At 40.4% G+C, this 18,754-nt stretch overlaps 3 protein-coding genes and 1 long non-coding RNA gene across 4 annotated transcripts; 1 reads left to right on the forward strand and 3 right to left on the reverse strand.

The window, feature by feature from the left end:
* Positions 1-1,426: 1,426 nt before the first annotated feature.
* hoxa2b (homeobox A2b) lies at positions 1,427-3,034 on the reverse strand. The gene is made up of 2 exons (XM_015036814.1): positions 2,472-3,034; positions 1,427-2,098 (listed from the first exon to the last, which is right to left on the reverse strand). Exons 1-2 carry the CDS (start codon positions 2,806-2,808, stop codon positions 1,431-1,433), a joined length of 1,005 nt encoding a protein of 334 aa, XP_014892300.1. The 5' UTR covers positions 2,809-3,034; the 3' UTR covers positions 1,427-1,430.
* Positions 3,035-3,630: 596 nt separating this feature from the next.
* On the forward strand, positions 3,631-5,580 carry LOC106950160 (uncharacterized). The gene is made up of 2 exons (XR_001425559.1): positions 3,631-4,754; positions 5,370-5,580. It is a non-coding gene; the product is annotated as an uncharacterized LOC106950160 (long non-coding RNA).
* Positions 5,581-9,493: 3,913 nt separating this feature from the next.
* Positions 9,494-11,519, reverse strand: hoxa9b (homeobox A9b). Its single transcript, XM_015036816.1, has 2 exons — positions 10,626-11,519; positions 9,494-10,316 (listed from the first exon to the last, which is right to left on the reverse strand). The coding sequence occupies exons 1-2, from the start codon at positions 11,227-11,229 to the stop codon at positions 10,078-10,080; spliced, it is 843 nt and encodes a 280-aa protein (XP_014892302.1). The 5' UTR covers positions 11,230-11,519; the 3' UTR covers positions 9,494-10,077.
* Positions 11,520-13,444: 1,925 nt separating this feature from the next.
* hoxa10b (homeobox A10b) lies at positions 13,445-17,748 on the reverse strand. The gene is made up of 2 exons (XM_015036842.1): positions 16,191-17,748; positions 13,445-14,143 (listed from the first exon to the last, which is right to left on the reverse strand). The coding sequence occupies exons 1-2, from the start codon at positions 16,963-16,965 to the stop codon at positions 13,869-13,871; spliced, it is 1,050 nt and encodes a 349-aa protein (XP_014892328.1). The 5' UTR covers positions 16,966-17,748; the 3' UTR covers positions 13,445-13,868.
* Positions 17,749-18,754: the final 1,006 nt, after the last annotated feature.

Raw genomic sequence — 18,754 nt, forward strand, 5'->3', positions numbered from 1 at the left:
GCTGGTCTGGGGGTTCTAACACTTTGTTTAGTCTATGCCTTAATGCCAAAAGTGTGGAGTCCAGTGATCTCCCAACATCCCAGCTTGTAAAGTTTTAATTCACACTCTTCAGTTATAATAACGCACGAGTAGCATCGTTTGAAATTATTTTCAGCAGAAGCAGCAGCTCGTCAGTTTTATTTGTGGCGTCTTTGGTGACGCACCCCGCAAAATTCAGACAGAACTTGTTACGCAATGTTTCCTCAAAGCAAACATTCACTTTCCTGTTTTTAGCCAGAAACAATGAGCTCAAAACACTCACTACACAACAAAACATATTAAACCATGTTAAAATGAAAAATAATGTCAGGGATTTTTTAAATATATATTTATATATAATTACGTTTTTAAGCGGTTTATTAAATGTGTTAATGTATGAGCAAAATGTGTGTGGAGAAAAACTTCGGCGTAATTTCAAATACTCACCGATCTCACTTAAACTATAAGTGCGTCATGGGCTTTTACTGGAAGGCCTCTCGGTTATTATTGACAAAAAGTTCAAATTTAGTCACTAATCCATGTTACCTAATTTGTTAGTGTATAAATATCGCACTGCCATACATGTAAATTATGCTAACTCAAATGTTAAAAGGTTTTGAGAAATACGACAGAATGAGGCTGAATTTTTCATGCAAAGAAGCGCTGTTGCAGTGCGGTTCAGACCATAAACAAGCGCCCTCAACCCTGTGAGTTTTATAGGCAATAAAACTTAATTAGAAAACCAAGAGGAGTCCCCACTTTTGGCCAGGGTTTCTCAGCAGGTTCTCAATTTATTTACTCTAGTTTAGTTTAATTTAATCTTATTATTTCAGTTTTGTCAAGAAATTAAGACCGTTACCGCTGTGGGGCTAAGTTAACAACTCCACATGAAAAGTCGCTGAAATTCATTTGAAGTATTATAAAACTTAGCTTAGCTTTGCCACTTATATTTAGTTTGCATTATTAGTGTTACTATATATTTTTTAATCTGTTCATAAAAATTTACTCTACAACTCTCGTTATTGTTCTCTTTTTATTTGCCACGCATTTTTTATTTTGATTTTAATTAGAAACGCATTTTCTGCAAAAGTCAACTCGGTGAAATAAGACAAACGTGTTATATTCCCGATAATTGTAAAAGTTTATTTCAAGAAATATAATAATCTGAGATCCATATAAGAATAAACCAGAATGTGGCCTGTGTTGAAAAATTTCCATTAACTCACCTTTCTGCGAGATCTTTTTTTTTATCTCCCACACACACGAAAAACTGAATAAATTCATTTATTCAGTTATATATATATATATATATATATATATATATATATATATATATATATATATATATATATATATATATATATATATATATATATTTTTTTTTTTTTTTTTTTTTTTTAAAGTAACATATTTCAGTAGCTGAGATTGTGCAGGTCCATTGTTGTGAGTGTCTCTGACAAAAGGTCAAAAGTTTCAGATGATAAAGGCAGCGGACTCTGTGATGAATCCAATGAGAAAGAGGCCGATGAGGAGAAAATGTAATCCTGCATAGAGGCGTCCAGGCCGGCGGACTGACCATTGTCCGGGCCTATTGTTGACACGCAGATGGGTGCTGGGCTGCTAAGATGCTTTAGATTTTTCTCAGTGCAGCTCGGAGGGCCGTGGTCCTCGCCATTGTGTCCGTTTTGGCACCGTTGTGAAGTCAGCGTGTGTTGGCGGAAGCCGGACCGCTCCTTCTGCAGGAGCGCGCAGTCCTCGCCGCTCTCCTCTGCCGGCTCCAACTCGTCTCCAAGTCCCGCAGAATACTTGCCATCGCTGTCCCTGTTCTCCTTGCAGTGGGTCTGCCTTTTGTGCTTCATTCGCCTGTTCTGAAACCACACTTTCACCTGCTTCTCCGTTAAATCCAACAGCGCTGATATCTCTACCCGCCTGGGTCTGCAGAGGTATTTGTTAAAATGAAACTCCTTCTCCAGCTCCAGGAGTTGGGTATTGGTGTACGCGGTCCTCAGCCTCCTGGATGTCCCTACAAACTCAGCGGGAACAGCAGCAGCAGCAGGAGTCTCTGGTCTCTCAGGAGAATCTAAAAGGGGGGAAAAAAAGCACAACATGTTCAGATACATGACAAAACACTCAGTGCATTGGCGGAAACTTGCAGAGCCTGGAAGATTTATGGGCTGAATATGATGGGTCTGCGTGGACAGGACAGGACGCAGGGTGAAGATTAACCAGTTGCTGGCCCGTGTAAGAGTAATCTATCACTCTCTATTACTGTCAAACATTAGCGCTCAGACGCTGCATCACAAGTCAGTGCTCTTTCTGATGGGATTTCACAATCCTAAATCAAAAACTGTGTTGCGGCTGCAGGGGATGCCCATGATGCACGCAGCAGCTCCATGCGGAGACAACGAGGAGCCTTTTTTTAGGAGGGAAGTTATTAATCAGTTCCGTCTTGCCTTGGGGAGAGAGGTCAGATGCTGCGGCAGCGGCTGAAGAAGCGGTAGTCTGGCTCCTCTTGACGCTTTTCTTCTCCTTCATCCACGGGTACTCCGTGGGCAGGCACGCACCCCGCAGCGGACCGCAGCCTTTCAGAGCCCGCTTGCAGCGTGGGTGGACGCTGGGCTTCGAGCCGCCGATGGTCTGCTCGAAGGGGGAAGGAGGAATCAGTGTCGAGCCCTTGATTGATGGACTTTCAAACGCATCACCGACGGGGTTAGCGAGAGATGTCAGGCACTCAGCGAGCGAAGGCCGGCTGTTGATGAAACCGCTCTCTCGCCCGAATTCGTAATTCATCTCCTCCTCCAGCTCCTCGTTGTGGAACAAGCGCCCAGGTTCTGCGTAAAAACAGGCGATCGGGAATTAAAACGCGGTTTATTCTAACAATCGTGTGGAGACCTCTGCGCCATGGAGTAATGCTTCCATGGGAGACATGCTTGGAATTAGAGCGTTCCGCTTGTCACATGATTGCTTCTGCCCAATGACAATTTAGGTGTTTTTTTTTCTTTTTTCTTTTTATCAAGTGAAGGTCTGAAGGGGACCGCCTCATTCTGGGGTTTTATTTACACTTTTCTTTTGGAAGGGGGGTGGGAGGGATGGGGGTCTGTTTGTTCGCCGTTGCTCCTCTCCCTCCAAATTACTCCCTTTCAACGCCCCCGAAACACATACCAGCACAGGCAGAGAAGGTTGAATTAATGGTGCTCAGGGGGCAAGCTACCCCCCACCCCCACCCCCCCCCGATTATGAATCAATTCTGCAAAACATAAAAACATTTTTATTATGTATCAGTTATTTTAGTTAGTCAAAGACAATTTTAACAGTTTTTTTTTTTTTTGAGAAATAAATTTACTGGGCTGTTAAGTAAGATAGTTTAATGTGCTTTGTCTTCATCACATATTTTTCAGGAAATGACATGCCAAGCTTTGATTCACAACACTTTATTATGTTGACTGCATTTACTTATAGTTTTTAATAACATGAAAAAATAATATGTTACGTATAAGACATACTACACATGTATATATTACCTTACCTTACCTTACCTTATAAGCGTTTTCCCCATCATTTCTTCAATGTGAATTTTCTGACCCCATTCTCAAATGATACCAGGACCAAATATTTAGGTCAAACATTTTGTAATATTACAGTATTTTCTAAACGTGGACACTTCTTTTTAGTGGGACAAAATAACATGTTCTAACATACTGGATCAGCATACTTTATATGCTGTTATTGCTTTGGGGTTGTCTTCCCGTGCGTTTTAGTGGCCACCGCTTATGAAACTTTCTGGAAACGCCCCTGGCCACAGGCCGAGCGTATTTGGCACGTCTGCGCAAATTACGCATCTCATAATGTGTTTTCCTGAAAGGTGAATTATTTTTCCAACGTGACCCTTAAATCATCAAGCGTTTGGGATACTGACACAGTCTCTGTGAGTGAATAAGGCGCTCATCTTCAGTCTTTCCTGAAGGGGGAAAACGGTGCAGACACATGAAAGGACATGTCCCACCCCTCCCCCAACACTAACAGAAGCTGAGGCGCAGAAAATCTACTGTTAATAGCTTTGGCGAGATTTCTGATTTCATAATTCGATGCAGTGTTGATGTCATGTGTGATTAGAGTTAACATCTCGAGATCAAAGTCTTCTTGAAATGTCGTTGTCTGCTGTTGTAATTTACTTCCTCTACCTAAATATTCTTCATCCGACAGTGATCCAGTGATGATGTTGACCTGAGCCTCCTGCTCCCCGCGATACTACCGGTTCTTAAACGCAGAGAGCGGGAGCTGCAAAGGTTTGTCACTGCAATGCTGCAGCAGGAAAGATGCATGGATTGGAAGGCTTGCTCTGCCTCCAAACAAAGAGCCCGGGTAGCCTGAGCGTGATCAATCTTTCCAGCCAAAAAGGTCTGACAGCTCTCTGCCAGAGAACACATCTGAACCATCCAACACTCCTTAGATCATATTGGTGCCAGGAAGAGCGCAGCCTCGCTGGCTCTGGGGCTCTGGCTTTATTTTAGTTTCTCTTAAAGATCAAAGACTTTTATCGAGAAATTACAAAACTTTATATTTGGAATCCACGTGCGATTTAGAGAGATAAAACCCTCTTTTGTCGATTACAAAATACGGGAATTATTTAAAAAAAAATAAATGTTGATAACTGGACTGTCAAATGTTTCTTGCAAGGAACGGAGCAGCTTTTTTAATTTTTTTAAATTTTTATTAAGGATCAGTTGTTCGCTGAGGTGAGTGCTGAGAGCAGATCTTTTGTTTTTGATGGTTTGACTTCAGCGGAACGTTTTCCCTCCTGAACTAGTTTACATGTGTACAAATGGACACTTAAAAAATGAGCAGTTGTTTGAAAATTAGCATTCTGAATATTTGACCGACATACGAAGCTAGATATTATAACCTAGAAACTGAGGTATAATGGAAGTAAAAATAACAAAACACATTTCTAATAGCTGCATTTTAAAATCTCACTATTAAGCGAAACTAAATGTATCTTCTTCTTTTTTTTCCCCATCTCACTTCATTTAGAAAAAATGTGTGCGTGGGGGTGAAGTGAGGTTGGCGGAGGGGAGTGAACAGGGGGTCCCAAAAATATTTTTGCATTCAATCTATATTTGATTCAAGCTCTGAAATACAAAATGATTTATACCGCAAACTATTCCTAGAATAGAATAGAATAGAATCACTGGAGAAAATACTGGAGAACTGGAGAAAATAAATGTATATTCTCTACACAGTATATATTCATGTTTAGGTTTTAATGCTGAAACATAATCCGTTTATTTGTTTCTGAGTCTTTAAAGGCAGTGTAATCCTCATCTTTTTCTCTCTGTTGTGAACACTTACAGACGTTTTCCGGGCGGACCAGGGAGCGCCTCGTTTCCCGTCTGCTCTGGAGACATCTGGGAGGCAAAGAGGCCAAAAAAAACAAAAAAAAAACCTGCAGCCACGCATCCACACGGACAGAGAGTCTTTTAAAGCGATAATATTTCAGCCATCGTCCAGACGCAGATGTTACTTTCATTCTAAGTAATAAAAAACAATAAATCTGAAATGGCACGAGCGTGCGTCTGTGTTTTTAATGTTTGCAAAAATGATTAATTTCATAAGAAATATGCACTCATCTGTAACATCTCTTACATAAACATGTGCGATAGATTGATGGGTAAATATTTTCAATAACTAATGTAATACAGTGAGAAGACTGAAGTGTTTATTACGTGTTTTTTTTTTTTTTAGGTTTTTTTTTGCAAAACGGTCGGAGGTCTTTACATAAATCATGTTATCATGTTCTTCCCATTGAAATAAAATAAAATTGGTGGGGAGAAAAATACACATAAACTCAAGGCGCACATTATCCTTCTGGAAAGTACATACGCTGCCAAGCGTGTGCAAATGTGTGTCGAAATCATAACAGTGTTTATGAGAGGATTTTTATATTAGAGCTTTTGGTGTCTGGAGCTTCGGGGGGAAAATGGGTTTGTACATTTCATTGTTCTGACTTGGATAACAATACTAAAGTTTTGAAACGAAATAATGACTTTATATATATATATATATATATATATATATATATATATATATATATATATATATATATATATATATATATATACTGTAAATGTTGCAACGCCACGTTTTGGACGCATTTACGTGTCAGTTGTGCGTATTTTCAACTTTAGCCAATCATATTTGTTAAAACGACACAACTAACAGGTTTGAATTAAAAGTGCAATGTCAAGTGTTATTCTATCCCTCCGTGCCAAAATCTACACAGAAATCCTATAACTCCGACCGAGAAAACAGTGAATATGTATTTTTTTTAAGATATTTTAGGATTATTAGATTAGCACCAATACTCTCAGTGCTAATAAGAACTATTAGTAGTTATTGATCATCTTGTTGTTGTTATTGTTGTGTAAGATCTTCAAAAATAATCTCAGCTCCATAACAATATTAGTCTGGATGGTAAAAACAGAAACTTTAGGGATAAATCTCGCATTATTTATTGTCAATAAATAGTGCAACATATATGAATGGCACATATATGAATATCAGCTCTCGATGAGAAGTATAAACTCACACTTCTCATCCCAGACTAACAGACTGCTGACAGTGAGACTGGAAGGGGATAAATGTGTTCAACTTTTCCTCCTCCTGGACTCGCACCCCCACCCCCACCCCTTCCTAAAGGGGCTCATCTGTCACTGCTGGTGTCGTGAGGTGTGATGAATAGGGGGAGGTGGTAAAAGGTCGCTGAAAAAAAGAAAAGAAAAAAAAAACTTCTTAGCAACTTTCTGTTTTTCTGCAGCGCTGCTTCTCACATTGGTGTTTGCTCGTGAGACTGTCCAGTTCCCAGCATTGGCGGAGAAGATCAGGCGACAGGAATGGCATTTCCGCACAAAACAACAAGCGAGCTCCGGAAGGCGGAGTGTTATTTATGGTTTTTGGCACATATATGAATATCAGCTCTCGTTAAGATATCCCCATCAGTGTCCAAGACAAAGGAATTATAGAATGAATGTGTCACATGGCCTTTTGCTCTGTGAGTTATAGGGGCGAGGAGCGAAAAGCATGAGAGTAAGCGATTTACGCCCGAAAGGGAGCGAAAATGTTACTTTTTTTGGATTACAAATACTGTAGTAAAATACTGTTGAGATGGTGAGTTGAATAAACTGGACATATTATGCCCGTTTTTATTTCTATTTTAAAGCTGATTTACTATCAGCTGTCATTCATGGAGGTTTTTTGTTTATTTGCTTGTTTTCCATCACATCATAATGTTATTCCCTCAGTCGAAGTATACTGTACCTGGAATGTTGCGTTGACTCTTTCATGCATGTTTGAGAAATCATTGGACCTCCTATGGTAGTGATGTCTAAATACTTGCTCATGCATAGCCCCGCCTATTTTCACATAGCTCCTCCTTCAAGCTGCATTATCACTCTGTGCATTATCGCCGAGCACCCCTCCCCTGTGCCTTCCCAACTCAGCTCCACCAGACTATAGCGGCAGCAGCAAATAGCAAACACCAGATGGAACTGCCAGTCTGCTGAGCTCATCATACAAACTACTTCTCAGACCAACACTCCTAAGAACAGTTGTAAACAAAGGCAGTATCAGAAAGACCAGGGGCTTCTTAAATAGAGAGAGTCTAATTTCAAGGCATCAATTTGTAAAGTTATATTTTTTTAAGCTGTATGTTTTATACAGGTAGCATTTTTAAAGCTGAAGGTAACTCGAATGTGCTGTCGCATGGCGCTATTTACCCGGAAATAGCTTAATACCGCATCTTTAATATCAAACATTGACGTTGACATAAATGAGAAAAATCCCAGAACACAGTTTGTGATTCGTTACGCTGGTGACTCCAAGCGGAGCTCTGCACTCCAACAGGAGCAACGCTCGTGTGCCTTGAACGCATCATCTGCTCTGGTCCTCCAAATTAGGCTTTGGTTCCCCCTGCTGGTTGTATGAGCGAACCAGCGCTCAAGTGAGCACAAAGCCTTGACTACATCATCACAAAGTATCAGTCTTGGACTCTACTAAGCCTAATTAGCTCCATCAGTGCCACTGTTCAGGTTGGGTTGGTCATTTCCACTTTACTTAGATGAGGTAATATACACTTAAACGTTCTTCCGGGAAGTAGAAAGTTATTTTTCGCCCCCACACTCCTCCCCGCCTTTTTTTTTCCAACAGAGAGCTCTCCTTAAAATAAATATAGAAATAAAAAGACAAACAGCAAACGGATGTCTCTGTGCCGAGACAGCAGAATTGCGACTGGACGGTTGTAAAGTCATTACACCTTTGAAGGCAGACCCAAATGCAGTCCCGACCGCGGCACCCAGCACCCCGTTCTCTGTGAGGGTCTTTGTTGGTGCCCTCTGCTTCATTCTAACAGTATCCCAGATTTGTTTGCTGGAAGCAAGTCAGAAATGCTGCCTGGCGGCTGCCAGTGAGCCTCTGCATGCTGCACTATTTTCGCACCTTATAAACAGTCAGGTTGTGATGGTTGGAGAAGGCAGCTACAGTTCACAGAGCGAAAAGGGAGCACGCATTCCAGAAAAGCCTGCATGGATGACGTGAATCAGAAAATAACTGTGACGAGCTTAATGTTATACTGTTTTCATTATTGTGTTTTACCAATCTAAAATCCATTCACCTTTATTTGAAGGAATTTCTTTGGCTAGTAACAGTCGCAAGATACTTAAAAAAAAAAAAAACATTTTCAAGGTTTAACTGAACAGGAAATCCCAACAAAGATTGTAAAACTAAGTTAAAATGTTTTTTAAAAAATGTCATTAGACAGAGTCCCATTGTCAGTACCCTAAACTTCCCTCATAACTTTACCAAATTGCTAACAGTGCTTCTGGCCCTTCTTACCGGTTTGAATATGAATAAAATAAAATAAAACAAAGAAAAATAGAAACAAAGAAAAATCGCAGTCCCAAAAATGTAAATATTCAGAAACTTATTGAACATGTTTTAGTCAGATCATTTCCATCAGCTTTGCAATAATTGCCCTGAAATGAGCGCGATAAATACTTCTGTCAATTCACGCTAACAAGTCAAAATAAATGCATTTTGATTGCAAAACTTTAAAAGCAAACAAAACAATAAAAATGATAATAATAATAGCAATAAAATGTAAAAAGTAAATGGGATCGTTATAGGATAAATCCTAATAATTTTATTACAGCCCATAATCATTACTAACGTTCTTATCTTTCAAGTCAGTTTCTTACATTAAATAAAAATAAAACTGCGGGTTTTTTTTACTCGTTTTACGATTTAATTCCAGAAGACTACAATAAACTGATATCAAAGTGTCTTTTTGCATTTTTTTTCCACCTAAATTACCTCCCTCCCCCGCGCTCCTAGTTGAAATAACTTCTAGCTTTTGAAATTAAACCTTTAGTCAGTTGGAACCAAATTCAAAAACGGAGAAACACCTTTTGAATGCGTGTTTTATTTTTGGCCGACTCTAGCCCACACTGCAGCGTATTGTTTTTATTACACATGTGCAAAAACATGGTGCATTGTACTTCATTCAAATGAAAACGAATCACTGTGACATAACACGTCCAAATGTATGATACAAACTGCACTTTATTTTTAAATAAAATCAGTACATGTGAGGTATTTCAAGTGTGCGCAGGGTTTTCACAAATGCATCCAAACATTTAAAACACAATTGGCCGCAATAAAATAAAATAAAATAAAATAAAATAAAATAAAATAAGTTAATCAATGCAGATAGGTAGCTGAAGGATATCGATAGGCTAGGTAGTCAAGTAAAGGTTCATGCAAATCATAAACGGCCTACAGAGTCAACACACTGTGTGCGCAAAAATAAAAATAAAAATACAAGATATCTAAATCCACCACGAGACACAATCACAGAAAATCATTGGGGGGGCGGGGGGAAGGGGGGGAATGGACACTCAGCGTTGTTTTAACAACACTAATTTACAACAACACGTACCAGGAATTATAAGTCTCCCCTCTCCGCCCCTCTTCCATCCCCCTCCACCAGGTTTAAACGCAAAGGGGGCACTAGCTGTCTTTCCTTCTGTCTCTGGTTTCCTTCTTCATCTTCATTCTGCGGTTCTGGAACCAGATTTTCACCTGCCTCTCTGTCAGATTCAGGAGCCTCGCCACTTCATACCTGCGCTCCCGGGGGAGGTACATGTTGAAGAGAAACTCTTTCTCCAGTTCGAGGATTTGGTGCTTGGTGTAGGGGCAGCGCTTTTTCCTGGTCGGCTTTGCGTGCAGCCAGTTGGACGACGGGTTGTCTGGAGGAAGACATCACCATGAGGGAAATATCAATACTGAACAATGATAGGGTTCTTTCAATATTTCATGGTTGTTTTTAGTTCTATTTTGAATCAAACACAGAGAAGCCAACATTTAAGCAAAAGTTTCCACCATCCTCCCCCTCCCCCCCCCACCCTAGGCCATCCTGCACAGGATTTATGCCTCAGATTAAGACCCTCCTATATTTGTCAAAAAAAAAAAGAAAAAAAAATAGGCACATTTCCCACATCCACCTGACTTATTAGGCCACGCACTTGCATCAGTAAGGAAAGCGTTGCGTTGCTTACTTGCATCAACAGCCTCCCTTTTCTCTGCCGTCAGCTTGTCGTCGCTGGCTGCAGATGTGGGGGATGTATCGCAGGGAATCTCCGTTAGGGCAGCTCCGTTTTCAATGTTAGACAAAAGCGGTGCGTGCGTCTCCAGAGTCGTGCACTCGGCACCGCCGAGCAGCGGCTCGGGCTTTATCTCGTAATGCGCGGCCGCAGACGGGATTCCCGTCAAACACAACGACGCGGAGACCGGGTCCAACGCCCAGGAACGCGCAAGCATGCCATCGGCTTCCCCGCTGTACTGATGGTGCACATATGCGTTGGGAGGATGCGCCGCGATGGTGCTCCAGGATCCACTGAAAATAGAGGATTTCGGCTCCTGTCCGCCATATTCGGTGTGCGCCGCCTGCTCCATTCCTGCAGAGGTTGAGTACCTCATCGGTGCCATTTCTTCTTGCTCCGAAAGAATGCGCGTGTCAACGTAGTAGCTCGTCCCCATTGCACCAGAGTAAAGAAAAAAAAATATGCAAGGTACCAAATTAAAAAAAGGGTGTACAAAAAAAAACCCAACAACAAAAAACCTTGGTTTTACAATCCTGCAACGACGAGAGAAGGGATTCATTCCATTGCAAGGTGTCGTGTTGGTGCGCCACCTACAAGCTCCTTCCGTCCAGTAAGTTGAACCCTGTCCAAAACTGGATAGGGCGCCCCAAAACACGTGACCGTGGGACAGAACAATAAATAATAAATCAGCCTGTATACCGCTCTGCTTAAAAAAGGGCCACCATTTTCACTCACCATATTTTAATAGCAAATGTTCGTTGTTTTATTGGCAAATATTTCCTTTTATAAGCAATAAATGTTGTGATTTTAGTCAAGGGATCTCGTTTTAGTGTAACAGAGGACATCTGTGTGTCTCTGTGTGTGTGTGTGTGTGTATATATATATATATATATATATGAACAAGGTTATTGGATCTTCAAAGCTTCTGTTTGAAAAACAAAATCGATCTGTTTGCTACTTTTGAAAATATACAGAAGTGAAAATTTGCTAGACTTTAAAATGAAATTTTAGAACATCTCAAATGTAATGGTGCTCCTACCTTTTATTGTTACCTTCTTTAAGAAAAACCCCCTATGAAATATGTGATTAGATTTAATATATTGTAAACAACCTAGAGGAAAGTTTCCAAGAGATAACCAAGCTGTCTTTGAAGGCATTCCAAGCGGGGCTGGAGTTATTTGGGTGCCATATAACGGTTCATTTTATCACGGGCAATTGGGTTGTTTTTCTTCAGGTTACAGCCGGGCTGTCTAAGCTAAATATCACCAATAAAGCTCAGCCTTTGTCTTCTTTCTCTGCACGGTACGAGCAGACGCATCCGGCATTTTTTTTTTTTTTCTAAAGCAACTGGCGAGACTGCAGTGATCATAACCGAGGCCTTGTCTGTCCACACTTTTCTACTAGACGTAGAAAAAAATAATTTAAAACGATTGGATTTTTTTATTTATTTATTACTACAGTCTATAATTTAAAAATGAATTCTTAATGTGATTTTCCTGTCAAGCTGATTGTATTTTTGAAAACCTGCAGAAACAACAGAATTCCCATGTTTGTTTGTTGTATTTTACGCACAGATAAATGCCCTCCCCAGCGCAATGCTTTTGAACTGCAGCTTTAAAGAGCCAATGCACTTCGTGCCAAATTATTAATGAACATTAATCCAACGTGGTTCGCTTTTAATTATAAGACGAATTTCACTGAGGTAATCAAGGCAGTTTCGTGTTGTGGGAACATAAAATAAATAGCCCAACAACATGAGACTACCTAAACCACGCAACAGCCTGCTCTCCTGCAAAGCGATTGGTGTTTTTTTTTCCCTGTATAATTTTAAGAGTGAAAGTATGTTTTTATCCGTATGTTGCTAGAGAAGTAACCCATGCACATACATTTATTTTATATATTTTAAAAAGCGCGATTTCAGAAATAATAAAAAAAGACTCAGTCTGCGGTTACGCGCATAGATCATTGTGGGCTATTGTTGTCCATCAAGTAGTTTATGATTTCAAGACATCCAACAACCAGATAAATAAATAGATAAGATATCAAAACAACCCAGACATAGCCACATGCAGCCATTGCAGAATAAGTGTTGGAGTTGGATAGACACGGAAAAGGTGATGATTCCTTCTGCTTAGGCAACGTACGTCATAACTGAAAAGTGAAGCTCAAAAGTAGTCTAGTCAACATAGGAGTGCGTAATGACGTCAAAATGTTGTTGAAAACTTGTTGGAGTTAAATAACCACCTAACCTGAAGGAATTCCACAAAACATCAGTGAGTTGAACACAGTTTGTTGCTGAGGGATCTCCAGGCATCTTCGCACTCCCCCCTCTCCCCTCGTTGGAACATTTATCGTCATTACTGGTTAACCTCCATGAGATGCTGCTGTTATTTTAATCGTTAACTCTGGACAAAAAGTTTCCTCTCCCAGTAAAATAGCGCCCAAATTACATGGAAAAGCCGGAGCTCCCGTCCGTCTAAACTACCTGTAAGTGTGGTCGTATGTCGACGGTGATGCTTGCCTAAACTCGCTTTAAAAGCTGTTAGTGGTGAGACACATCGCTAATAAAGCCTTGGTTTCGACGTTTTTCTTTAGCCTGTGAGCTGAAAAAAAAAGTTACATTTAACATATTTGATGTTGCTAAATCAGGACTGGTCAAAATTAGGCAAAGGTAAAACAAATAATAATAATAATAATAATAATAATAATAATAATAATAATAATAATAATAATAATAATAATAATAATAATAATAAAGAAAATACTGCACGAAATAAACATTTACAACAACGCACAAAGCCTGTGGTTTTGTGCGGTAATATTCTTTTTATTCATCTGAGCAGCTAATTTGCAAATATTCACCAGACCGCTTGTATTTTTTCTGTTTTGTTTTGTCTTTTTCAGTCATCACATTAAGGCCTACATGTAACTGTAACACAGATGAGCCAGTGGTCAGTCCAGCATGCAAAATCCAATGGATCACTCAGATTGAGCGCATAATTATGTACAAGCCTGAACAACTGGATGGATCAAATGTGACCATGTATAAATACAAATCCACGACAAGAAAAGCTCTGATCAATAAGTTAGCAGTTGGGTCCTTGTTTCTCCAAGGGCACTCTCACAGTTTGGGTGGAGGAGGACAAGGAGGAGGAGGTGGAAAGGAGGAACAGGAAGAGGGCGTTTCTCATCAAAGTCTCACGAAAACCCAAAGTTGCTGGAGAGCTCCCGGATCCTGTTTTCACGGCTCATCTTTTTCAGTTTCATCCTCCGGTTCTGGAACCAGATTTTGACTTGCCTGTCGGTGAGGTGCACGCTGCGGCTGATCTCCAGGCGACGCTCCCGTGTCAAGTACATGTTGAAGAGGAACTCCTTCTCCAGCTCCAGAGTCTGGTGCTTGGTGTAGGGACACCGCTTCTTTCTGCCGCTCTTTGCTGTCAGCCAGTTGGCCGTGCTCTCCATTTTGCCATCTCCTGCAACGGCGGGGAAATGTATCGCAGTGTTACTAGAGGCAACAAGTATCATAAAAGACAAGGTGTGTGTTGTGGAAATTACAAGTAAACATAAACACTGAATTGCTTGAGATCACGTGAGAGTTAATGTCGGAGTAATAAATGCTAGAATTGGAGTAAAAGAAAAAACGAAAACCAAAACTATTACACTAAGTTTGTTTGTTTGGTTTTCATGGCAATTTTACGCACAGGTGTGACGAAAGCCAAACATGTTTCCAGTTCAGCCGTTCATTTATACTGGGTACACATCTCTCAAAATGTAATAAATTGTCTAAAATTTATTGTAAATTTTTTGATAGACAACTTCATTTCTTATAGCTAAAATAACAATAAATAAATAAATAAATAAATAAATAAATAAATAAAGTCCCTGCTACGGCACAATTATCAGTTAAAGGGTTCAACTGTAACACCTGTGAAATGTACAGTTGATAAATTACCATATAAATTAAATGATCAGTTACCTTTCATGATTTTTATTACAGGAAGGAATGTCTTTAGCTCGCGTTAAAATTAAGGAATCATAATCAATCAAAATTATTGCTTTATGTAGCCCGTTTCATTTCATGAGGGACGGCTTGCTGTTTTTAATTTTGGTGAATGTTTATTGTATTTATTACAACGTAGAGCTTTTAATATCAGAATGCATTGCAAATCTACAATAGATGATATATGTGCAGATCAGTGACAGACTGTACGTTGTCTCAGCAGTAAGAAGCGTTGCGAATGCACTACCTTGACTGTTTAGGCAACAAAAACATTGATTGATTCTTTGTTGTTGTACAGCACCGAACTACAGTTGCTCTCCTATTTTCATTTTGCAGTAAAATTAAGGTTAAACTGAAGCACAACGTGGTGTCAGTACTCTGTGACTACAGACAGGAAAATCATGTTAGTTTAAACTAGAAATAATAAAGAAAATCCCAGACATGCTCAGAGCTATTGCTGTAATTTATCTTACAGTTCAATCTAATCCATTTACCAGGGGAGAAATGTTGTCTTTCCGCTCAGGTAAATTCAAGAATAACAATCCGTACAATTTCTTTTCTACTTCAGTCAAGAAGGTAGTCTGCTTTATTTAAAGATCAATTCGGTTGACTGGGCTTCCTTATGGACAGTTTTATAGCAGTTACCATTAGAAACTGAATTTGACTCCAATGCAGTCTAAGATCAAGTTGGAGTGTGTGTGTAAATGAATCTGAGATTGTCAGTATGGTTGGATAATATTGGATAGTTTCAACTTCATATACTTACAGATTGAACTTTTCTGTGCTGCAAGTGCCACACAGTTACATCAGTTGTGAAATTAAGCAATATAAATTAAATGAATTGAATGTAACTGAGTTCTGACTGTTTATCCCTTTTAGTATTGCGATAGTATCTCAAAAATGTTTCTATAAAGCCTGGTGAACCTGAAACAAAATGATGCAAGCAGGTCATAAAGGTGATGAGAATATACCACAGTGACGTACTGTTCGTCCCTTTAACGACAAAAACCGTTGTGAATATGCAGCAATTTCACTGTTAAAACAAATGAAATGTGTTTACAGTGCATAAATTAGGTATGAACACCGTGAGCCAAACTTTCCTGTTCATTACTCGTCAATGCAACGTTTTAAATTAATGATTTCCTCGCTCAGTTACTGAGGTCAGGGATTGTGCCAATAAAAACAAATGAAAAAGCAATGATGCCACACAAAGGCGCAACTAGCTGAGGCCTGGTTCCATTTTAAATACAGCCAAACAGGCACAATAGATCCAATCCTAGGCTGTGATTGGCCAAGTCATGGTCAAATTTGTCTCAGCCCAAACAAACACAGACATGAGAGTTCCTGTTTCAGCTAAAGCTGAAACTACTCCTCTATCATACATCCGAAACCTTAATTGGCCGTAAAACAATAACCGCCCACTTAAAGAAAAAAAGAAAAGAAAAAAAAAACACGGTCCTCTGAAGGTTTATCTTTTTTTTTTTTTTGCGTCATTCTGCAGCAGCTTCTCAAGTTTTCACCTTTTACGGACTTGTCTGGACACTCCGTCTCTGCAGGCTCAGTGGAAGACGAGCTCTCCGAGGAGAGGCGGGTGTCCTCCTCCTCCCTGGCCGGAGCGCACGGCGCAGAGCCGGGCGCCTCCTCGTGACTCTCCCCGCGCTCCGGCTCCGCAGAGGCGGACTGCGGCTGTGAGGGCTGGCCTTCAAAGCGGCTGGGTCGCTGCAGACTGAAGTGATTCATGTCTGGCTGAACATCGTGATATAACCTGGAGGACGCGTAGGTTTGAGACAGGCGGAAGTAACCCGGGACTGGCACGGTGTTGCCGGGGGTAACGGGGCAGGACGCGGCAGAGTAGGATATGTCATCCGCTGACGCTCCTTTAGGACATTTGTCTGTCTCGTAAAGGCAGCAGGCGCTCTCCTCCTTTATGCTCGGCGAAAACGAACACTGAGCCAAATGGTGCCCGCTGCAGGGTTGATCCACTCGGCAGGACCTGGACGTTTCCAGCCACGTTTCCATCCCCTGAACATACGGACCCGAGGACGGAATCACGCTGTGGGTCGCTGGCTCGCTGCGCTTCCCGACTGCCGGGAAACAGGAGCCGCTGGAGATCCCATATGAATATTCCGAAGCCGGTGGCAAATACAGACTGTTACTTTGGTAATACGGAGCGCCGTCGCTTCTCACGTTTATTAAGGAGTCCACGAAGAAGGAGTTCCCAGCCTGGTTGTTGGAACATGACATCGTCGCGCTGTTATTTGGCGGCGGATGAAGATGGCCCTCTCTGGCTGACATTTCTTGTACAAAAACATTGCTGAATAATTACTGATACTCACGCTTCTCACTGAAGACTGCAGCCAATTAAAACACCAGCCGACTGCAGACTCCTCCCAGACCGAGCAGCCAACTCTAATGTGTCGTATATTTTGTTTTAGTCCAAGTAAAGAGAAAACTCTTAAAGATACCTGTGCTGCATTTTAGCTGTGGGAAGAAAAAAAAGGAAAAAAAGAAGAAAGAAATATCACGATAATTCGCAAATGATTACCGAGGACTGCGACGCCTTCCAAGTAACCAGAACCCCGAGGTTAACAAGTTAGTTGCTGAAAGCTGTCCCCAATAACGGCGCACAATGCATCGTTTTACAGCCACTTTTACAGCACTGTAAAAATGAGGGGCTGGAGAGGCGCCTGTAGGAAGTAAGAGTGAAAGACCCAAAACAATCTCTAGTCGAGGAGGAACTCTCTACCTTTCTACAGCTCTGAACATCATTGTTGGACTTCACTGTTAAAACTTCCAGTATCTGGGCCTGCATTGTGCTTCACCCGGTCTCACTGCCGCGCATACCAAAGCAAAGCCAGTTGTGGTATAAAGTTTAACTGTAACATTGTGGGTGCAAATGCCATGATGGTGTCAATAGCCCACAACTTTTACTACACACTGGATGTATAACCGCCAGAGCTGAACAACAATACCCTGGAGGGACATTTATTTAATGCAGATCTAATACAGGCGAGGCTGCAAGGGAGTCAGTTTGTTTTATGAAAGATAGTCTGTCTATCTATCTATCTATCTATCTATCTATCTATCTATCTATCTATCTATCTATCTATCTATCTATCTATCTATCTATCTATCTATCTATCTATCTATATTTATGTATTTCATTATTTATTAATTTATTTTGTACTGAAAGGTTACAAAGGCTTAGGATAATTAATTATTAATTAAATAAGAAAATTACGTTAAGTAGAAAAAAAAAATCTACATTTTTGTATTCCACGTTGATTATTATGATCCTCCTGTTCAGAATATTTGTTTTTTTTTATTTTTATTTTTTATTTTTAGCATAATTCCACTTTAAACATCTGTCACCGATCAGTTCACGTGATGCTCACCTCGGCTGTTACACATACAACCAGTAAACATTGACCGTTTTCCTGGATTGGTTCAGTTGAAGAAGGAAAAACCAAAACAAAAGGCCCACAAAACACACACACACACACACACACACACACACACACACACACACACACACACACACACACACACACACCTCCTTTAGAGAAAACCCATTCACAGCTGAATTGTTGTTTTAAACACATGCCTGCAGATTTAGTGCGAGCCAGAAACGTTTCTGAAGATGGGCTTTGCCCTGAATTATTCCACCGCGGTCACGTCTATCTCCCCCCTTAAAGTCTGGAGCCGTAAAGTCTAGAAATAAGAGCCCCCGGTTTTATATGGCGTCAGACCTGCTCCAGTCAAACAGCGAAGAAGAAAATATCCATTAACCCCCTGGCGGATTATTTCCTGTCATGTTTCAGCATGCTCTTTTTATTATCATTGAATCACTTCTCTCGTAAAACATACTGTTTCATAGACAAAGTTTTATTTTATTTTATTATTATTATTTTTTTGTTGTTGTAAAGGGGCAGTTAGAGAAAATAACTAACTGCAAAAATACCATCTTCGTGTCTGAATGCACGCACACGTAACGGCTTCACAGTGACGGCTTCAATATCTATCTATCTATATAAACTGCTCAAAAAAATAAAGGGAACACTCAAATAACACATCCTAGATCTGA

This window comes from Poecilia latipinna, unplaced genomic scaffold (genome assembly GCF_001443285.1).
Source record: "Poecilia latipinna isolate Pla-1442-1.1 unplaced genomic scaffold, P_latipinna-1.0 Scaffold382, whole genome shotgun sequence".
In the NCBI taxonomy this organism is placed as follows: domain Eukaryota; kingdom Metazoa; phylum Chordata; class Actinopteri; order Cyprinodontiformes; family Poeciliidae; genus Poecilia; species Poecilia latipinna.

Coding starts and splice junctions, on each gene's coding strand:
- hoxa2b (XM_015036814.1), bottom strand. CDS start 2,808: ATGAATTACGAATTCGGGCGAGAGAGCGGTTTCATCAACAGCCGGCCT. Junction 2,099..2,471: donor ATCTGACCTCTCTCCCCAAG/GCAAGACGGAAC, acceptor CCCCCCTTTTAG/ATTCTCCTGAGAGACCAGAG.
- hoxa9b (XM_015036816.1), bottom strand. CDS start 11,229: ATGAATCCCTTCTCTCGTCGTTGCAGGATTGTAAAACCAAGGTTTTTT. Junction 10,317..10,625: donor AAGGGAGGCTGTTGATGCAA/GTAAGCAACGCA, acceptor GTCTTCCTCCAG/ACAACCCGTCGTCCAACTGG.
- hoxa10b (XM_015036842.1), bottom strand. CDS start 16,965: ATGTCAGCCAGAGAGGGCCATCTTCATCCGCCGCCAAATAACAGCGCG. Junction 14,144..16,190: donor TCCAGACAAGTCCGTAAAAG/GTGAAAACTTGA, acceptor CCGCCGTTGCAG/GAGATGGCAAAATGGAGAGC.